The 22068-nt window shown below is 52.3% G+C and overlaps 1 protein-coding gene across 4 annotated transcripts in view; it reads left to right on the forward strand.

Moving 5' to 3' along the window:
• Positions 1-22068, forward strand: part of SLC66A2 (solute carrier family 66 member 2) — a 53075-nt gene that overhangs the window by 19676 nt on the left and 11331 nt on the right. For all 4 annotated transcript variants that reach the window (XM_045790319.2, XM_087869716.1, XM_087869717.1 and 1 more), the window contains one exon: positions 21806-22022. In XM_045790319.2, coding sequence (XP_045646275.1) covers positions 21806-22022 — 217 coding nt within the window. The remainder of the gene's footprint in view (positions 1-21805; positions 22023-22068) is intronic.

Below are 22068 nucleotides of genomic sequence, written 5' to 3' on the forward strand. Positions count from 1 at the left end.
TTTGATGCATTTGGGTCTGTGTCTACTGTTCTACTGTTTTGTTTTCTGTATGTCCTATGTCTTCCCCTCCAGCTAGTCCTTTACTGCTTTCTTTTGGATTAAGCAAATGTTTCCTAGTGTAATGTTTTAATTCTTTTAGTGATCTTTTATTTTTTTTAAAGATTTTATTTATTTGAGAGAGAGCGAGAGAGCACAAGCAAGGGGGAGGGGCAGAGGGAGAAGCAGGCTCCCTGCTGAGCAGGGAGCCCGATGCAGGACTTGATCCCAGGACCCTGAGGTCATGACCTGAACTGTAGGCAGACGCCCAACCGACTGAGCTGCCAGGTGCCCCTTTTAGTGATTTTTTAAGCTGTATATGTATTTTTATTCTCTTAGTGGTTGCTTTAAGGCTTATTACATGCTTCTTACCAGTGTCTATTTCTACTAACTTAATTTCTGCTAATTAATTTTTAATCATGTAAGAGAGGAAAGCAGAAGAAATATGCACTTATATTGTGTTTTATAATCACCCACATAATTACTTACTTACACTCTGTTTCGTGTAGATCAGCATTACTGTCTGATGTCACTTGCTTTCAACATGAAGCACGTATTCTTAGTATTTCCTGTAAGACGGGCTTGCTAACAACGAACTCTCTCAGTTCTTATTTATCTGGGAATGTCTTTATTTTGCTTTTGTTTTGAAAAAAAAGTTTTGCTAGATGTAAGGATCTTGGCTGACAGTTTTTTTTTCTTTCTAATGTTTCATATATGTTAGTCATTTTTTTCTTGTTGATTTCAAGATTTTACCTTTTTCTTTTCAACGTTAGACTACGACATGTGAGGATGTGGACGTCTTTGTATTTATCCTACTTGGAGTGTTTTGAGCTTCTTGGGTGTGTAGATTGATATTTTCATAAAGTTTGGGAAGTTTTCAATAATTGCTTCTGTGAATATTTTTCTTACTCTTCTCTCTCCTCACCTTCAGTACGTCCATCTTGTATACGTTGGTTTGCTTAATGTTTTACATTTCTCTGAGGGTCTGTTCATTTTTCTCAATTCTGTTTTCTCTTTGTTCTTCAGATTGCATAGTCTTTATTGATCTGTCTTCAAGTTCACTATACTTTTTAAAAAAGATTTTATTTATTTTTGTGAGAAAGAGAGAGAGAGAGGATGGGTACACACAAGCAGGATGGAGGGGCAGAGGCAGAGGGAGGAGCAGGCTCCCCACTGAGCAGGGAGCCTGATGCGGGACTTGATCCCAGGACTCTGGGAACATGATGTGAGTGGAAGGCTGACACCAAACCAACTGAGCCACCCAGGCCCCCTTTGGTTATTCTTCTGCCAGCTCAAATCTAGTGTTGAGCCTCCATAGTGAAATTTTTAGTTTAGTTATTGTACTTTTCAATTTCTGAATTTTCATTTGGTTCTCTGATTTTCTGTATGATGAGACATTGTCGTCATGCCCTCTTTTACTTTATGATTTCCTTTAGTTCTTTGAACATATTTATAGTAACAGTTTTGAAGTCATTTCTGCTCAGGCCAGTGGCTGTGCTTCTTCAAAAACAATCTTGTTTCTTTTTATTTTTCTTCTGTGTATGGGCCACTTTCCCATTTCTTTGCATTTTTCAAATATTTTGTTGAAAACTGTATATTGTAAAATATTGTAGCAACTCTGGATACTGGATCCCCCACCCTGGTTTGGGAGGGGGGCTTGTTTGCTTATGTGTTGGGGGAGTTGGCTTGACTAGTGTCATCTCCAACCCTCTCCTCCCCCCGGCAAGGCTGTGGGTCTGGCTGTCTTTGACTCTCCTGGGTCTCCTGTGCAGCTTCTGGGTGGTCTGCCTCCGTTGGAATCACACTCCCCTGTTGGCCTCCACGAATGGCTGGTAGATGGCTCTGTTGCTTTTGATAACACCCTGGGGCGTGCAGTGCTTTTGGGTCTGATGCAGGTGGAGCCAGGCAGGGGGACTTCATTGCTGTGTCCCCAGGAGGGCTCTCTGTGGCTGTTTCTGTCTCATAAACTTTGAGCAGGTCTGCTCTTCACTTTTTGCTATAACGGTGCTGCCAGCTTCCTCTTAATCGGGGAGCTGCCGGCTTCCTCGTAATTGCTCCACTACCGGGTTCCCCACTGTTTTTATCAGTGCCTTGAGCTTGAACTTGTTCTGTTCTAAGCAAAGGTACTCCCTTTGGGGAGAGCTACAGAGCTGTCTGTTCTTACGCGCCCCACTTCTTGGGCAGCCCCTCTGAACCCCTGCTCTGGAGCTGGTGGCCGGGGCAGCACTGGCTTTGGTGGAGTGATGCCCCCTGCTCTGTGTGAATGCAGTGAGGGGATTGTAACCCCAGGTCTTCTCGGTTTGCCCCTGCCAGAGTGGGACCTCTATCCCATGAGCAAATTGAGCTAGAACAGTGTTCTCTGGTGGCTGTGCCTGGGGTAGAGCCTCTGCTGTGGGAGTGGGGGCTGGGTGGGGGCAGCGCCCTGACTTCTCTGCCCTTCTTGCCTGGAATAGACTAGGAGCTGAGCTGGGGGATGAGAAGTGCTGGTGGCCTGCTGCTCAAGGGAAGAAGCCACGGCCCTCTGCTGGGAGCTCTGTGGGTGAGGGTTTCCTGGCCGGCCCATCTGGAGTAGTACCTTCACCACACAGGACTTGGGGGGGGGGCAACAGGCCATGTCTCAAACACTCTTCTTAAATAGATGTTTCTCCATTGCTGTATAGCCTTAGGACACTTTACAGAGATGTTACATGATTGATTTTTAGAAGACACAGCTGTTGTGTTGTTTTGCTGGGGAGGGGGACTGCCATCCCATTCAGTTTTTAACTGACAGGGTCTCTGGTGGCCAGAGTTAACAGAGGAAGTTTCAGGCTGGGAGAGCAAGTCGCTTTTCTGTTTTTATTTATAGCTGCCTGGCGGGTGGACTTGGGGCCTTGCCCGTTCACAGTTCATTTAATGTTCAGGGGGTAAAGTATTCACCTGAATGGAAGGTCACGTCCTCCATTAAGTTTTTAGAAGTAGTCTTAAAACTTTAACTGAAGGTGCTGTTTTGATTTGGGGAAAAACTGTGTTTCGCAGGCCATCTGGGTCTAGGCCTTTCTGGTGTTCTTTCTGCTGAGGACAACCGGGGATCTTGTGTCGTGAGTCAGCAAACACCTGTCTGCAGTGCCGTGGGCCCAAGTGAGCAGCCTGCTTGTGGGTGGGCGGTGCAGGGCACGTGGGGCCTCGTTGTGCAGTGTAGGGTGCCCCACTGAGCAGTAATTATCAGCAAAACAAAAGGCCCAGAAATCCAAGAGGATAAAAGGAAAAGGCTTCTGCAGTTTAGGGGTGCCAAAGGTCAGCCCATCACAGAGCCCACGATGGGCTCACGTCTGCTGGGGGGGTCAGCCACGGGGACATGGTGGGCTCCCTCCGTGGCAGCATTGTTGAGCAAGGGCTGGCGTGCCTGCCTACTGGTTAGTCATACTCGGCTTCCTGGGGGTGGAATGGGGCCTGCGGATCCCTGGGTCTCTCCCTCATTGCAGTGGCCTGCTGGTCTGCCTGGCAAGGGTGGTGGTGTAGGTGGACAGGAAAAGGTGGGTCAGTACGGTGAGCCCCGGCTCTGAAGGCTGAGAAGGGCGTTTACAGCCCTACAGCAGATCGCGTTGCGTTGCTGTCTTTGCTAACCCGCTGTGTCCCTGTCGGGGCAGAGTTAAAGCTGGAGTGGCCGTACCCCACCTTGGAGGGCCGGCTGCCTCCCGACCAGCCCCTCCCTCACACCAGGAGCCCTGCAGGCCGCTGCCCCGGGCTTTCTCTGGTGGCCCCCGAGGCACCGCGTGCTCCTCCATAGGGCCTGGCATCCCCGTCTTCTTGGAGCGTGAGCCCAGGGACGCGTGGTGGGGGATCTGGGCTGTCCTCCCAGAGTGAGCGGGCTCTTAGCGGAGTCTCATAAGTGAGCAGGCATGCCTTGTGTTGGGGGGGGTTGGCGCGTCCAGAGGAGCCGAGGGACAAGAGCCGGATTTTAGTTTGATCCAGGGTTTTGAAGGAAGGACTGAGGGTTGTTCTGTTTTCACGGAGAGTTGATGTTTAAACATTTAGAATTTTTTTGAAAGACCACAGAGTGAAGGCGGAAGTACAGTTTTTTTCCTTGAGCTGTTTGAGAGTAAGTTGCTGACTTGCTGCTTGGGGACGCCCAGACCCTCCAGTGTTGCCTCTGGAAAGCGGGCTTTGAGCCTCCGCAGCCACACTGCTGTGTCCCCATCAGACTAGCCTGGCACCTGCCGCCCACCGCCCTCACCTGTTTGCTCCATGGTGCAGAAGGGTCCCTTTAGAGTCGCCTGTGCGATCAGCCATCCCAGGCTTCTCCTGTCGGGAGCCATTCCTGGTCCGGTGCTCGCAGGGGTCAGTTCCAGACCTTCGTCTTGGGGGTCCTAGGGGTCCTGTGGGGTCCTGGGGGTCCTGGCGGGGTCTTGGGGTCCTGGGGTCCTGGGGTCCTGGGGCAGCTCGTCTCACGGTCCCCTGTGCTTGCGGTGCCTCCGCCAGGGGCCTCGTGGCGCCATTCCTGGCTGTTGACCCGGCCCCCACGCCTCTGCCTGTGGTTTGTACCTGTTTCTGGGTGACACTCTGTTCGTCCTCAGTCTTCGATCGCTTTCCCACGTTGATGGTAATGGCGGGGATGCATGGCTTCCTGCCTCGTTCAGTCACTGCACCTGCGTCTGGTTGGCCTGCTGTGGGTCCGTGAGTCCTGCCTTGATTCTTGGGGGGCCTCTTGCATCCCACCACCTTGCATGGTCCAGGTGTGTGTGGTGCGGCCTCCGCCCCGCGGCCTCGACCCGGCCCCGGGGAAGGGAGTGCTTTTGCAGATGTGAGCCCCTGGCTGGGCGTGAGCTGGGACCTGAGTGCAGGGGAGGAGCCTGGCGGGTCCCGAGCTCCGCTGTGTGGTTCTCTGCGTCAGAAGCTGGTGGTGGTGCAGTCAGCTGCTGGGCTTCTTAGAAGCAGCACAGGGAGAGTCTGACGGAGCAGCCGCGGCTGGAGTCCAGCTGTGGGGTGGCCAGGAAGGAGATGGACGTGGACCCCTGGCCACATGGACTTCGTTCAGTAGGCTTTGTCGTTGACGTAGCTGACGCGGAGCGCTCAGTACATGCCAGACGCTGTTTTGAGTCTTTTATGTGAAATTAGTTAATTTTCATGCCGGCCCATGCGGAGTGTACTGAGACTTCCCCCATTTAATAGATACGGAGACAGGGACAGAGAGGCTGGGACGTTGGGCAGGAAGCACACAGCAGTACGAGGCGGGCTGGGCCCTCCAATGGGTGGGCTCTCACCACAGGCCCGGCTGTGCCTCCCCACCCCCCATCCTCTCCCATGGGGAACCCAGCCTGTGGGAGCATCTGAGCCTCCCAGCCAACCTGTCGGCCGTGGGGCCTGGGGCTGACCACCAGATACTAGGCTTGCTGCCCCTACCTGGCCCTGCGGTGGTAGGGGCGCCCACTGGGACAGGCAGTGTGAGGGGCCGCAGTGTGACGGAGGCTGGCGGGGTGGTGCTCGGCTTCTTGTGCAGGGGCGGGGCCTCCCTCTCTGCTGACGCCGCGGCCATGGCCACCACACGGCCACCATGTAAGGCATGATGTTGCCGTGGCTGCTGTGGGAGGCCCTCTTGGAACCTGCGTTTCTCCTCGTCCCTGGGGAGTGGCCGAGCTTCACCAGGAGCTGCTTGCCACATGGAATCTGGGGGTCCTGTCCCGCGGGACAGAGCTAGCAGTCCCAGTCCTGAGAGCCCCGCTCCTCCGACAGCGCGGCCCTGGCTGTCCTCGTCACGTGGCAGTGTGTGCACCGTGGACCCTGGGAGCCCCTCCACCCTCCAGAGGGCAACCCTCAGCTCACAGCTTGCCCCCAGCTCTGGGGCAGGGGCTGCTAGAGGCCGGGAACTGTGGTCCGGGACCGGTAGCTTCTGAGGGACGGGAACAGCTACAGTGGCCCAAGTCCCCAGCACTCTGTACTTCTCGGGGCACCTGGGGGGCTTTTGAACATGGTGCATGTGGAGAGCGCGTGGCTGTGTGGTGAGCCCTGGGGTTCCCATCACTTCCTCCAGTACCTTCTGGTTGTCATTGTGGCCACGGCAGAGGGAACACAGCTGGCCCCCTGTCCTCCACCTGCAGGGCCCAGGCCTGGACCGTGGGGCCGCTTTCTTTTGCAGCTTTTTTCCAGCAGGAAGGACTTGCCTGAACTGGCGGGAACGGGCCACACGGGGTGCTCGCCGTGGAGGTCTGGGAGTTGTGTGTAAATTGCAGGAGCCGGATCCGCCCCAGGTTACGTAACTGTTCCATCACGAATGGGGTCTGCAGTGTAGCCCTAATAAGGACTCACCAGCCGGGAAGTGACCTGTGAGGTCCAGGGTGTCCTCCTCGGGGAAGGCCAGGGTCTCTGTTGCTCTTGCTCCTTGGGGTGGAATGTGGACCGCTGCTGCTCTAGGGGTCAGGCTGCAGAGCTGGGGGGCTGCCGTTCCCCCCGCAGCGGCTGGGGCAGAGCTGGGGCTGGACTCGGCCTTGCTCCCTGCCCGGCCAGGCCCTCTGCAGCCCCATGAGGCCCAGGAGGTGTGCGGAGCGGTGCCCGGGCCCCCTCGGGGGCACGCTGGCCTTCCGCAGCTCTTCACAGAGCGAAGAGAAGTGAAACCAAGTCAGCAGAACCCCGTGCAGCATGCAGACCTCCTGGCCCTCGACTCCCTCAGCCGTGCGTGTGGAGGCTAGCAGCTGCCCCCTGCCCAGGCCCGGGCTCGGGGTGGGGGGCGGTCCTGCTACCTCCCTCTGCCCAGGCGGGGGCTCTGGGGGGTCCTGCCACCTCCCCCAAGCTCGTCAGGGGCAACTCCCCGTGGCAGCGGCCAACAAATGCCTTTTCTCCTTGAAACGTGACCTCACGATCTGAGAGAATGAAGAGATTCGTCATGGAGATTGATGGAAGGCTGTGTGTTTTTTTAAAAAGATTTATTTATTTGAGAAAGGGGGTGCGCGTGCGGGGAGAGGGAGAGAGAGAGAGAATATCCCGCAGATTCCCCATTGAGCGTAGAGCTCCCCCCACGAGGCTCGATCCCACGACCCTGAGACCACGACCTGAGCTGAAGTCAAGATTTGGACACTTCACCAAGCCACCCAGGCGCCCCGGGGCTGTGGACGTACAGTTTACCGACAGCAAAGTGTGCCATTTAGGTGGGCGTGCTCTCTGAGGGTAGTCACTGGGGCGCTAGAAGGGGGTGCCTGCTGCTCGCGTGTGCCCACGACCCGGTCCCCTCGTGGCGAGTGGAGACCCAGGCAGCGCCAAGCCAGGGGCGCGGCTTGAGGATTCCCTGCAGAAGAAAAGCATCAGGGCGGCCCCTCTTTCTCATCTGCCAGTGAAGAGTCGGGACTCGAGGTTCTGGGGTGCCGTCCAGGGTGAGGGACTGTAATTCTCGCATGGCAGCAGAAGGCCCGAGGCGGCCAGACTTACAGCCTGGACGGTGGCTGTCTTCCCTGCAGAGATGCAGAGGCCCGGACCGCCCTCCTCATCCTTGCCTGGGACCCTCGGGACCCTGTGGTAAGGGACATCCGCCTGTGCCATGGGCCCCCAGATCGTGGGTCAGTGTGAAGCCTGATGGCCTGGCCGAGCGCCCGTCTGTGTGTCCCCCCAGAGACACGTGTGTGGGTGTGAACCCACAGTTTCAGCACGAGGGCTGCGGGAGGGTCGGCGCGTCGGTCTGTTCCCATGGTTGACTTCACGGGGCCTACGGGGGCAGCGTGGGCACTGCTGCCCTGAGGCTCGGGGAGGCTCCCACAGCTGGGGAGGGTGGCCTGTCCACGGGACTCCAAGCCTTGGACCTGTGGAGACAGCTCTGCGTGATGGGCTTCCAGCTGGTGGCTCTGCCTCGGTATCCCCGGTATTTGGGTTGAGGGCGTTGGGTGCTGACCTAAAGGGCTCTCTGGAGAGGGGCCAGGCATCTACAGATGTGCCTCCGGGATGCAGGGAGAGACATGAAGGGCTCCAGCCAGAGAGTTGGGGGCAAGGGGGCCATGATGCATCATCAGCCCCGGTCAGCCAGCGGGGTGATTAAGAGCGTTCGCGGGCTTGAGGCCGTCCTGGGTCTCGGCACCCCACGGGCATCAGGCATGGTCAGCCCTGCTGTGTAGCCACTTGGTCCTTTAGAATGAAGGTGGTCAGTGATGATCCCCAGATGACACCGTGGTGTGTGGGGGCCCCCCTCTTCCTTGAGAAAGGGACATGGAGGGGCATGGGGCCAGCTCTTGTAAGGGACTGGCCATGACCCCAGCAGCAGGGGCTCTTTCCCAGACCACCTGTTCACGCGGGGCTGGCTCGGGGGGGACCCTGGCTGTCCCTTGAGGGCACGGCCATGTCTGTGGGCCTGTGGAGGGCTATGGTGAGGAGAGGGCACAGGTGTAAGAGGACTTCCCTGGCGAGGAAGGGTTAGGAAGGCAGTAGAAAGGACTAGAGTTTGCTCTTTGGAAAACGTCATGGGTTCAGGAGTCCGCAGAAGGAAAAGGGAGTCTGGGGTTTCCCTTCCACCTCTTAGATCGTCAGCAGCGGTGTGGCTACTCACAGGACAGGTTCCTGCAGTGACTCTGGGCCAGCCGTGGTCACCTGCCAGCATGCTTCCATTATCCGTGTGACCATCTGAGCTTCAGTCGGACAGAACTGGCCCCAATTTCGGAGCCCTCTACAGGTGATGGGTAGATGGGTTGCTGAATTTATTCTAATTGCCCAGGAAACAATGACAGCACCTTATACTTGAAGTTTAAGGGAAGTATTTTTAACTTCAGCATTAGAAAATGTGCTTAGTGAAGTGGATATTTATATCTGTATCTCTCTATATAAAACATCATATACATTGAAACTATTTTATTACATATTAAAATTTGTTTTTTGAAGTATAATTCACATACCATAAAATTTACAGTTGAAACGTTTTTGAGATAAAATTTGCATCAAGTTCACCATTTTGGCCACCTTAAAGTATACAGTTCCGTGGTTTTCGGTACATTCACAATGTTGTATAATCATCACCACTATCTAATTACAGAACATTCTTGGGGCACCTTGCTGGCTTAGAAGAGCATGAGACTCTTGGAGTTGTGAGTTCGAGCCCCACGTTGGGTGTAGAGATTATTTACATTTAAAAAAAATGTAACATTTCCATCACCCCAGATAGAAACCCTGTATCTCCCAATGTCTCCGTGACTCCAGCCCTGGGAAACCACTTGTCCATGTTCTGTCTCTGGATTTGCCGATTCAGGACATTTCCCGTAAGGGAGTGATCAGTCTGTGGTCTTGTGTGACTGGCTCCTCCTCAGCGTAACGTTTTCCAGATTTATCTGTGCCGTAGTGGGCATCAGTGCCTTATTCCTTTCCAAGGCCACGTGATGCTCCGTGATATGACTGTACCACGTTTTGCTAATCCATTCATCCGTCGATGGACCTTTGGACAGTTTCTACCTTTGTGGATAATATAGCTCCGAATATTCATGTACAAGTTTTTATACGACATGTGTTTTCAGTTTTGGGGACATACGTGGGAGCGGGATCGCTGGCCATGCAGTAAGTCCACGTAAATCATTGAGGAACTTCCAGACTGTTTTCCCAAGTGCAGCATTCTGCGTTCCTGCCAGCTGCACAGCCAATTTCCAGTTTCTCCGTATCCTCACCAAAACGTTACTGTCTTTATCACCATTGTAGCTGTGAAGCGGGACCCGCGTGGTGTGGTTTGTGTTTCCCTAGTGACCAGCGATGTTCAGCATCTTTCCCCGTGCTTCTTGGTCATTTGTGCGTCTTTGGAAAAGGGTCTCTTCAGGTCCCTTGCCCGGTTTTTAATTGCATTGTCATTTTATTGTAAAGCATATATATTCAAAAGGAGTGTTGCTTCTACAACTGACCCAGGAGTTCGAAAAGATGCTTATTTTGTAGGGCATTAAAAGTTAGTGTTGTTTCAGTTTTTCCTGGCACTGCTGTCTTAGGAGATGGACCTGGACGTGTGTCTTTTTCCCGGCAGTGGCCTCAGGATAACTGCCTCGGGACTGGCTTGGTGTGGGGGGGAGGCAGGTGGTGGAGACCAGCCAGGTCCTCGGGACCCCTCAGAGGCTACTCTCCAGGGTCCCCTGGTTCTGGCCATCACACCGAAGAGGTGCTGAGGACATGCCCCAGAGGGGGGGTTTGCCTGGCTTCCAGAGTGCAGAAGGCAGAGGCGGGGGAGGAGGGGGCCTGGAGGGAGCCCTCTGACCTCCCTCATCGGGGAGCTGAGCTCCAGAGCCTGGCATGCTGGTACGTGCCCCACTCCCTTTGCGCTTTGCTGGAGCTTCAGCCCGCGACACAGCGGCAGCCTGACTGTCGGCGCTGTGGGGCTGTGCCGCGTGCCCACGATCGCGGCTCAGGTCGGGGGAGCCCTTTACCACTGTGCAGTTTGTGGGTTTGCGGGCGGGTGAGGCTGTGATGAGAAGCTGGTCTTGGCCTCGGACTGGGCAGCGTCGTCCTGCAGGCAGTGGGGCGGTCAGGCTGGAGTGCGTGCGTTGTGCCTGGAATGCTGGTGCAGAGGCCGACCGCACAGGTACGTGGGGCTGCTGTCCTCATCACGGCTTCCACGTGGGGGATTTTTAGGGTTCTTTCAGGCTTGATCTTCAAACGAATATTTGTCATAAATTCTTGGGTAAAATTACTGGCTAGGTTTAGAAACCGTCCTGGGGTTGCTTCTGTCGTGGACGGAAGTGAGATCCTTTCTTCCCTTTAGGTGCTGACCTCCCCAGGCAAAGTAAGACAGTCCTGTTGGGGGGCATTAATTTGGGAACGTTGGACTCAGAGGAGGTGAGGATGGGCTGAAATCTGTGAAAACCTTCGGAGCTGCAGTTCTGTTTAAAATTGGGACTTTATGGAAAATCCAGCCTTAGTTTACAAACAGGAGACTGCTAGGTCATTACTGTGTTGGTGTTTTCCTTGTTAAAAACATTCATACTTGGGAGAATCAGGATGAATCGTCGTGTTTGGTGTTTTGTGCTGGTGTACAGCCGAGATGCTGTTTGCAGAGCCTTGTCGCTGGTGAGGATTGTCCCGCAGGGTCACTGGTATGTGCCCCCGCGGATCACGGGCCTAAACGCTCCTCTGCTTTGGGGGGGGGGGTCACTTCCTGCACTGGGAGAGGACGCTGGCACTTACGAGTGGAGGCACCTGCTCCAGGATTTCTTGTTGGGGAAGAATCAGGAAGAAGGGTGCTGCTGGGGGCCAGGCAGGCACAGGGACTTGGTGATGGGCATATGTCAGTGGTAGTGTCCTCGGGGCCGGGGCCAAACATGGCTTCTGCTCATGCGTCCCTGTTGGTGTGCTCTGTGGACACGCTTTTCATGGTGGTGTGCCCATGAGCACAGAGGCTGGAGTAGGGAAAACCAGGAAGCTTGCCATGTCCCCAGCGTTCCCGGCAGAGGTCTGTGTCGCCTGGAGGACCTTCTCCCTTATCAAAGTGGACATGTGGTCAGGCCACGGAGCTCCCCCCCGCCATAACTCCAAAGACTTGGGAAACAGGGAATAGCATCTTCCCACAGAAGAGGTGGGGTCCCCCGTACAGGGGAGGACAAGGAGCGCGTGAGCCCAGAATCTGACGAGGGTCGTTCCCCACAGGAATGGGTGTCTGTCCTGTGGTCTGGGGAGTGTGGCTCCTGAGAGCCCAGGGTGGCAGCAGAGCAGCAGATGTGAAAAGCCCGGGTCACGGAGGTGGGCTGTGTGGCCTGGTGCGGGTGTTCACCCTCGCGGTGGGAACAGGGCACTGGGGCAGGCCTGGAGCTCGGCATCTCCGGAGGCTGGGCCAGGAGAGCGGGGAAGCTCACGTGGCGGGTGCATGCAGGGTGTGGGGGGTGACAGCCCAGACAGAGCACCCGTGGGCTCCACGGCGGGGGGAGGCACGTCCCTCCAGCCACCTGAGCAGGGGTCAGGCCCCAGAACCTGGGCAGCTGCGGGGTCTCAGCTGGGAAGAGGCTCTTCTCCACTTCTGGGGAAGCTTCAGGTACAAGTGCCGTCCTGTGTAGTCGACCCCGGACGCAGCTTGGGAACCTGAGGTCTGCTGGTGTGCACGGTGCCGATCTGGCTCCCGAGCACTGGGGGCCCCTTCTCACCGCTGTGTGGCTGCGTCGCTCCCCAGGCCCCTTCGGGCGCCAGCGTCATGGAGACACCGTCAGCACACAGCAAGCACGCGCTGAAGCGTGCGGTTTGGTAAGTTTTGACGTGCGCACCGTGAAACCTTCCCCCGTGGAATCCGAGACCCCGAACGTGCCTGTCACCCCCACGAGTTCCCTCTGTGACCCCACCTGCCCCCCCAGCAGGCGCCCACTAACCCGCTTTCCATCCGCACGCCATTTGCATTTACTAGACTTTGGCGCAAACAGAATCGTGCCGTGTGTCCTGTTTGGTCTGGCTTCTCCACGCGGCAGAGTCGTTTTAAACGTGTCCGAGTCGTAGCATGAGCCCGCGGTCCATTCCGTGTTGCTGTCGGGTGGTATTGCATCACACGGCTGCACGGCGGTTTTCTGTTTATTCACCGGCTCGTGGACATTCGGGGCCTTTCCGGTTCGGGGCTGTTACAGATCAAGCTGCTGTGAGCGCCAGTGAGCCGGTCTTCACGCGAATGTGTGCTTTCTTTCCCCGGGTGCACGCGTAGGAGCGGACCCGCTGCGGCCGACGGTAAGTGTGTTCGACTTCCGCAGAAGCCGTCCGCTGTCCCGCCGAGGGCCGTGCCACAGCGCACCCCCAGCGGCGTGCGGTTCCTGCTCCGCACCGTCCCCTGCACCATGTCTAAGCTTTCCGTGTTTGTGGTCACGGCAGTACGTGGTGACATCTCCCCGTGGTTTTCGTCTCACCAGTGACGTTGAGCATCTTTTCCTGTGCGCGTCTGTCGCCTTCGTATCTCCGTTGCTGAAGTGTCCACATCTGCCAACTTGAACCTTGTTCTTTCTGAGTTTTGAGGGTTGTGTGTTTTTTTTTTAATATTTTGGATATAGGTTGTATATCAGATGTGTGATTGGCAATATTTTCTCCCTGTTTGTGGTTTGTCTTTTTGTTTCCTTAAAATTGTCTTTGAACAAGCAGAGTTTTTAATTTTTATGAGTCTGCTTTATCAATTCGTTCTTTTGTGGGTTATGTCTTCGATGTCAGATCAGAAATCTCCGTATAACTGGTTTTCTGTTCTACATTTAGATGTGATCCACTCTGAGTTAATTTTTGTTGATGGTGGAGGTACGGATACAACTTTGTTTTTGCATGTGGTTGTCCAGAGACTCTCTTTTCTCCACTAAATTGCCTTTGTGTGTTTATCGAAGGTCAGCAGCGGGGGCGGGGGGTGCTCTGTTCTGTTGCCTTGATTTCTCCGACCCTGGGCCAGGACCACACTGTCTTGGTGACTGTAGCCTGGTAATAAGTCTCGGAATCAGGCTGTGTTAGTCTTCCAACTTGTTCTAGATTCTGTGCATTTCTGTATGAATTTTGGAATCAATCTGTAAATTTCTACAAAAAACATGCTAGGATTTTGATTGGGATTATCTTGAATCCTGCATTAATTTGGGGAAAATTGACATCTTCAAATTGTGCAGAAAGTGTTCACACGGCAGGCTTCTAACTGTGGTGCTTAGAAAGGCCTGCTTGCGAAGTTGGCCGCAGGCTGGCATCTGGGATTTTTAGGAGAGTTCGCCTCATTCCCGGAACTGGGGGAGTGGCTCCCTGTGCCTGGACTGTGGGTATGACGTGGTCGGTGCTGAGTGCCTGACTGCTTCCTGGAAGTCTGGAATTCGATACGTGCCAGGCAGAGTGTCTGCGTGACCTGTTCCCAGTAAAAGCTCTGGGCTTTGAGTCTCGAAGGGGCTTCTCGGTTCTCGGTTGAGAACACGGCACATGTTGTCAGTGGTTTGTTGCTGGAGGAATTAAGCTCGTCCTGTGTCATCCTTCTAGAAAAATCATCGGACCTGGGGATGGTCTGGGAACTCCCACACAAAATATCGAGACTTCCGGCACGTGAGACTGTGTGTGTCCCCCCGAGTTTCTCCCCGTGCACTGGTCGTGTCTGTTGTCAGATTTACCCCAAGTGTTTAGTGCTCTGTGACGGTCCCCTACATGTGCTGCTTTTAAATCTCGCTGTTTGTTCATTTCTAGTATTTTTGGTTTTGGTTTTGTTTTTTTAATTTGACAGAGACAGCGAGAGAGGGAACACAAGCAGGGGGAGCGGCAGAGGGAGAAGCAGGCTTCCTGCCGAGCAGGGAGCCCGATGTGGGGCTCGACCCCAGGACCCTGGGATCATGACCTGAGCTGAAGGCAGACGCTTAATGATTGAGCCCCCCAGGCGCCCCTGCAATTGATTTTTGTACATTGATTCTACAGTCTGCGGTCTTGCTGAATGAATGGGTTTTCATGGATTCCTTCAGTATTTTACAGATAAGATCATGATCGTGTCACCTGCAAATAGAGATGGCTCTCCTTCTTCCTTCCCAGACAGGGTGTCTTTTGTTCCTTTTCTCTTGCTTGGTTACCGTGATGCACCTGTGGTCGGGGTTGAGCAGGTGGTGAGCACGCTCGCCCTGCTCCCGACCTCGGGCTTCGAAGAGCACTCGGTGCAGCACCACCACGAGGACGGGGCTAGCCGCAGGGCTTTTGTAGCTGTTTTCCTCAGGTTGGGGACGGTCCCTTTTATTCTTCAGCTGTTCGTCAGGACCGCATGTTGAATTTTGTCAAATGCTTTTTCTACATCTATTGGGATGACCGTATGTTTTTCTTTTTTAGTTTAATGTGCTACAGTGCAGTCCATGGATCTGTGGACGTGAACACAGCCTTGCGCGCGGGGGATACACCCTGCTTGGTCACGGTGCACTAACCTTTTCTGTGTTCTGGGATTTTATTTGCTGCAGCCTGTTCGGAATTTTTACGTCTATGTTCTTGGATGCCGTTGGTCTGCAGTTTGCTTGTAATGCCTTTATTTGGTTTTGGCGTCAGAGCAGTGCTGGCTTCATGGGATGAGTTGGGAATTACTCCATACTATTCACTTTACTAGGTGAGTTTGTGGAGAATTGTTATTTCTTCCTCACATATTTGTTAGGATTCCCCACTGAAGCCATCTGTGCCTGGAGTTATCTTTGTGGGAAGTTTTTAATTCACATTCAACTTCTTGATGGATATGTGGTTATTTGTTTTACCGATTTCATCTTGAGTCCTTTACAGCTTTTCTTTTTTCCTAATTACTCTGGCTAGAGATAATTGATCTAGCTTTGCTTTCATTGGTTTTCTCTTTTTTCTGTTTTCTGTATATTATTTGCATATAAATACAGATATATTCTGTATCTATATATTCTGTTATCCTTCTTCTTTTCATCTGTTTACTTTGGGTTTAAAGATTGATATTTTTAGAAAGAGCGTGAGCGGGAGGGGTAGAGGGAGAGAGAATCTCGAGCAGACTCCAAGCTGAGCTCAGAGCCCAACGCGGGGCTCGATCTCACGACCCCGAGATGACAACCTGAGCCGAAACCAAGAGTTGGACGCTCGACTGACTAAGCCGCCCGGTGCCCATGTCCTTTGGGGTTGACTTGCTCTTGCCCTCCCGCAGCATGCTTGCTCTCTAGCGCAGACATCGCGGGCTGACGGAGCCTTTTCAAACAGAACGTTTGGCTTCTATGTTGCTTTTTTGTTTCTTTCATTTCAAAATACTTTGTAATTTCTCTTTAATTTTTCTTTTCCTGTATCCATTCATGGGCATTTGCTGTGGGTTTACAGCTGTCCTCTTTCCCTCCGTCCGCCCTCTGGGGATGCCCGGCCACCTGTGCGCGCTGTCGAGAGCCCGGCACCAGCGGCAGTCCGCTCGCCACCCGTCTCTCCGCTTGTTTGTTCGGCATGTGTACTTTGCATATGCTGAACCCCTGCTGTTCTGTTCTTATTTCCGTTCGGCAGTCACTTATTAAAGAGATTTAAATTATAAGAAAAAAGTCGTGCACATTTGCCCATTTAGTTACCCTGTCTTAGCCAAAATGTTAGATCCGTATTTCCAGCTGGTGCTGCTTTCCTTCTGCCTGCAGGACTTCCTTTAACATTTCTGGCAGCATGAGTCTCTGGTGATGGATTTTTTAAGCTTTTAAATGTGCAAACAAGTCTGTATTACCCACCTTCACGCTGGAGGATATGTTCCTGAGCTATAACATTCTCAGCCACGGGTTTTCTTTCCGTCCATTCGACATGTTGCTGTCTTGCTGTCTGGGCTGTGTTGCATGGGCGACCCGACCTCACTGTTACTTGTTCTTCTGCATGTAATCTGTCTTTTTTCCTTCTGGCTTTATCATTTTCTTTTCATTGCTAGTTTTGACAAGTGTGATTATGACGCGCCCTGATGTGGTTTTCTTCATGCTTCTTGTGCTTGGGACCCATTGTGCTTCTTAGATTCATGACTTACAGTTTCCATAACATTGGGGAAAATTTTGGCTCTTTTTTCTTCAACAGTTTTGGCCCTTTTTTTCTGTCCTCCCCCACCCCAAAATTCAGGGACTTCAACCACACAAATATTATACCCTTTGAGGTTGTCCCACAGCTGACTAATGCTCTGTTCATTAAAAAAAATTCTCTTTTCTATCATATTTTGCAGTTTCTCTTCTGTTGTCTTCAGGTTTCCTTATCTTTTCTTATTTGTCTAATATGTTAATCCCATCCATATATTTTTCATCTCAGATGTTGTGATTTTTATCTCCAGATGGTTTTTTTTGGGGGGGGTAGATCTTAAAAATATGTGTGTATATATAATTTTCTGTGTCTCTACTTCACTTTTTGAACATATGGAATATAGTTATAGTAACTGTTTTGATACCCTTGTCAGTTAGTTCCAACATTCGTGTCAGGTGTGAGTTGTTTTTTTCAGTTGGCCGGTTTGTCTCCTCAGTCCAGGTCACATTTTCCTTTTCTTTGTGTGCCTGATAATTTCTGACTGGGTGTCAGACATTCTGACCTTGTTGGCTGCTGGATATTTTTAAGTTTCTGTAAATATTCTTGAGCTTTGTTCTGGGGATGCGGTTAAGTAACTTGGAAACAGTTTCATCTTTTTAGATCTTTTCAGCTTAGTTGGGTGGGACCAGAGCATCGCTGTCTGGGCTGGTTACCCCCTGCGGAAGCGAGATCCACGTGCGTGTTCTACCCCAAGCCCTGTGAATTTTGAGGTTTCCCGTTCCGGCTGATCGGAGGGCACTACTCCTGGCCCTTTGATGCTGGGCACTGTGAAGACGTGTCGCCTTGGGTGTCTCTGTCCCTGGTCTTGGGCTCAGTGGTCAGCCGCATGCTTGAGGGAGGGCCCTCTGCAGCGTTCTCTGTGCAGACCTGCTTTGTGGTGCTTTGTCCTGCAAACTCCAGCGGCCTCGTTTCCTGGACTCAGTGCTGTCTCCTGCTCCGCGGGTTTCTGTGGGCTTGGCCTGGGTTCCCTGGAAACTCGTTCTAGGCCTAACCTGGGGCAGTTTGGGGCTCACTTCACCTGTTTTCCAGCTACCAGAGGTCCCTGTCCTTTAGTGCCTCACATCCAGTGCTTTGTAGATGTTTATTTTGCCCGTTTTCCAGTTCTTTGGGAGAGTAGATCTGGTCTCTGCTGCTCCATCTAGACCGGAAAGACAGTGGCAGCTCAGTTTGCATTTTCCTGGCCTTTTATGCCCCTCACCTGTCTTAGCTGCGTGCGTGTAAATATCCATCTCGTTTGGGATCTCCTTCCTCCCCCACAGCCTGGACTTCACCAGAGTGGAAGGATGCCTCGCCCTCTGTTCAGAAGCAGTAGTGACAGTGATGAATTGTTCCTTTTGCTTCCTTCGCTCTGGTGAGAATTGCCGCCCCGGGTGGCAGAGGCAGTCCACTGTCCCTTCTTTTTGTAAGTGGCTTCTTTCACTCAGCATAATGCCCTCAACGTTCATCATGTTTTAGCATATTGCAGAATTTTCTTCCATTTTAAGGTTGAATAATACTCCATCGTAGGTCTAGGCCACGTGGACCCTGAATCGCTTCAGCTGTTGTGAACGACGCCGCTGGGAACACGGCCGCACGGGTGTCTGTCTGCGTCCCCGCTGTCAGTTCTTTGGACACACACCCAGCAGTAGAGTGGTGGGTCCTATAGAAGTTCTGGGTTTAATTTTGCGAGGACGCTCTCTCCTGTTTCCACAGCGGCGCAGATGTTCTGCGCTCCCACCGGCAGCGCGCGTGGGTCCGGTTGCTCCACGTCTCGCCGACGCCATTTCTGCTTTTCTAACAGCAGCTGTGCTCATGGTTGTGAGGTCGTAGCTCAGCGTGGTTCTGATTTTCGCTTCCCGGTGACTGACAGCATGGAGCATCTCTGCGTGTGCTGCTTGGCCGTCTGTATGTCCTCTCGGGAGAGATGTCTGTTCAGCTCCTTTGCCCCCTTTAAAAATGGGGTTTGTTTGTGTTTTAGTTGTAAGCATTCTTCATGTATTCTACGTACAAGTTCCTTACTGGATATGTGATTCGCAAATACTTTCTCCCATTCCCTGGGTTGCCCTTCACTCTGTTGATTGTGTCCTTTGACACACAGAGGTTTTTTAAAATTTTGATTTTTTTCAGCTTTATTGATAACCTTATCAGATGTACGATGTGATGATTTAACACACTTATGTATTGTGAAATAAGTACAAAGTAAGATTAATTAACACGCCCACCCCCTCACGTAATTACTTTTTTTTTTTTAACATTTAACATCTACTCTCTTAACACCTTTCTTTTTTTTTTTTTAAACTCTATACCCAGCGTGGGGCTTGAACTCATGACCCCGAGATCAAGAGTCACACATCCCACCGACTGAGCCAGCCGGGCGCCCCAGCCACCTTCAAGTGTATAATACAGTATTGTTGAGTACAGTGACTGTTCTGTACGGTAGATCCAGAACTTACGCACCATACGGCTGGAAGTTCGTACCCTGTGCCCGACATCCCCCCCCCCCCCCGGCAACCCCATCCTACCCTCTGTTTCTGTGAGTTTGGCATTTTGCATTCCACTTGTAAGTGAGAGCATACAGTACTCGTCTTCCTCTGACTGGTTTTACTTAGCCTAATGTCCTCAAGATCCATCTGTGTGGTCACAAAAGGCAACATTTCCCTCCCCCCTTTTTAATGGCGGAATAATATTCTGATATATACATACAGCACGTTTTCTTTATCCACTCATCTCTTGATGTCACTTAGGTTTTTCCAAGTCTTGGCTGTTGTGAGTAATGCTGCAGTGAACACGGGGTGCAGACGGCTCTTCATGATAGCGATTTCATTTCCTTTGGTCATATTTCAGAAGTGGAATTGCTGGATCATTGGGTATTTCTATTTTTAATTTCTTGAGGAACCTGCATGCTGTGTCCACAGGGGCTGCACCAGTTCGCTTTCCCACCCGCAGCGCATGAGGGCTCCTCTTTCTCCACATCCTTGTCAACACCTGTTGCTTCTGTCTTCTTGATTTTAGCCATTCCGACAGGTGTGGGGTGATCTCTCATTGTGGTTTTGGTTTGCATTTCCCTGATGATGAGTGATGTTGAGCGTCTTCTCACGTGTCCTGTCTTCTTTGGAAAAAGACCTGTTGTCGTCCTGTGGCCGTTTTTATTTTATTTGTTTTTTTTTTTTAAAGATTTTATTTATTTATTCGACAGAGAGAGAGACAGCCAGCGAGAGAGGGAACACAAGCAGGGGGAGTGGGAGAGGAAGAAGCAGGCTCATAGCAGAGGAGCCCGATGTGGGACTCGATCCCAGAACGCCGGGATCACGCCCTGAGCCGAAGGCAGACGCTTAACCGCTGTGCCACCCAGGCGCCCCACTGTGGCCGTTTTTAAATTGGGTTGGCTTTTTTTTTTTCCTTTGAGTTGTATGAGTTTTGTATATATTTTGGATAGAAACCCCTAGTAAGAGTGACAGTTTGCAAGTATTTTCTCCCACTCTGTAGGTCTCCTTTTCGTTTTGCTGGTTGTTTTTTTTCTGTGCAGATGCCTTTCAGTTTGACGTAGTTTGACTCATTTATTTTTGCTTTTGTGGCTTGCACTTTTGGTGTCATATCCAAAAAACTGTTGCCAAGACCAATAATGTCAAAGAGCTTTTTCCCCCCTAGAGAATAGAGAAGTTTAAAATTTTGATATCGTCCAGTTTATTTTTCTTTTGTTGCCTGTGCTTTTGTTGTCACATCTAAGAAACCATTGACAAACCCAACGTCCTGAAGCGTTCCCTCTGTATTTTCTTCTAAGACTTTTATCTCTCATGTTTAGGCCTTTGATCCATTTTGAATTAATTTCTGTATTTGCTAAGGTAAGGGTCTAGCCTCAGTCTTTTCTCAGGAACTTTTGGTAAGGATTTTCTGTTAGCACTTGTTAACTGACTTGCTCCTTGAAGACCTAAAATAGAAAGGCTTCTGACAGACTGACCTCAGACCTGGTTTCCTAAGGCCCCCGGGACCCTCACCTGGTATCCTCAGTTCCTCCCTGTCCTGGTCCAAGTGCTCGGCTCTGACCATGTTCTCTCCACCTTGGGCACAAAGGCAGGAGCTCCAGCCAGGTCTCAGATTTGTCCCCTTGCTGCATCCTTTCAGGATTTCATATCTTCTGTAGGGAACACCTCAGTGTTTCCCCCCGGCTCTGTGTGCCAGGCTCCCCTGCACACTCAGGCCACCCCCATGTTGCAGCTGGGGTTTGTTCGTGAAGCCCTGCTCTGGGAAGTGTCATCACACCTGCAAACTGTGTTCATCCCTCCTCTGACCCTCCTGCCTGCACTCCCCCTTTCTCGCTCAGACTTTGGGCCATGTTCTCATATGGAGTGAGGGAGTGGAGCTGGAAGGGAGGGCCCGGGGCTGGGAGGACAGACGCGTGTGTGCAGCTTGGACATTCCCCTCAGGGTGCTTCCTGGCCCCTGGATGGCAGCCCCGCCGCCCCACACCCTTGCCCATGCCTGCAGCCCTGGCAGGGCGCACTGGCTCCAGACCCTGCCAGTCTAAGGGCCAGGCCAGTCTTGGGGCGGTTCATGCCCCCTTCTGTCCTCTTCGTGTTTATCCCCATTTTCCTGACCTTCCCTGAGGCCACTCTGTCCCCAGGACCTCGCGTGTGTACCTGCCAAAGCCCAGGAACTTCGTGTAGTTGGCTGGTTTGTGAGTGCTTGTGACTTTGGTTTCTGCAGGGCACACCTGTCGAGCAGACGATAACGTTCCATCAGCAAAGTGTGCAGTGATGAGAAGTACATACCTTTATCGGGCCCTTGCTATGGGCTGAGCACTTTATAGGGTTCATAAGATTAACTCACATAACTATTAAAACAACCGTAGGAAGGTAGGTGATGTTATTCCTCTTTTACATCTGAAGAAATGGAGACACGCGGCTAATGCGGTTGTGGAGGGAAGCAGCGAGGCTTCTCCCTTGGAAGGCGACTGCAGAGGCTCCAGTACGATCCCTGCACTGTGTTATCAGTGCATGTAAGGATTTTAGCATCTTTACATTGAATTAATACCTGTGTCAAGGCTCCCTCACAACTGCCTTGGTCAAGAGCATATGGAGCCCCACAACCCATATCTATCTTCTGTACATTGACCTTGACCTCCTTGCCAGTTCACCTTCTCTCCTCACACTGACCTTGACCTCCTCACTCAGTCCACATCGTCTTCTCATGCTGACCTTCACCTCAGTTCACTCTCTCCTCATGCTGACCTTGACCTCACTCAGTTCATTCACGTTCTCTCCTCACACAGACCGTGACCCCCTCACTCAGTCCACATCGTCTTCTCATGCTGACCTTGACTTCAGTTCACTTCTGTCTCATGATGACCTTGACCTGTATACCTAGTCTACATTTTTTTCTCCCTCTTGCCCTAGACTTTGACCCTCACCACTTCTGGCACTGGAGCAGCTTTGGGGACTACGTGCAGTGTGTCCTGGCCTTCACGGGAGTGGCGGGCTACGTCACATACCTGTCCATCGACTCAGCCCTGTTTGTGGAGACCCTGGGCTTCCTGGCTGTGCTGACCGAGGCCATGCTGGGCGTCCCACAGCTCTACCGCAACTACCGCCACCAGTCCACTGAGGGAATGAGGTAGGCGGGCTTGTGTTGCTCTCACTGTACCTATTGGTACCAGTGT

This window comes from Ursus americanus, chromosome 19 (genome assembly GCF_024610735.1).
Source record: "Ursus americanus isolate L20-20 chromosome 19, mUrsAme1.1.p, whole genome shotgun sequence".
NCBI classification, from domain to species: domain Eukaryota; kingdom Metazoa; phylum Chordata; class Mammalia; order Carnivora; family Ursidae; genus Ursus; species Ursus americanus.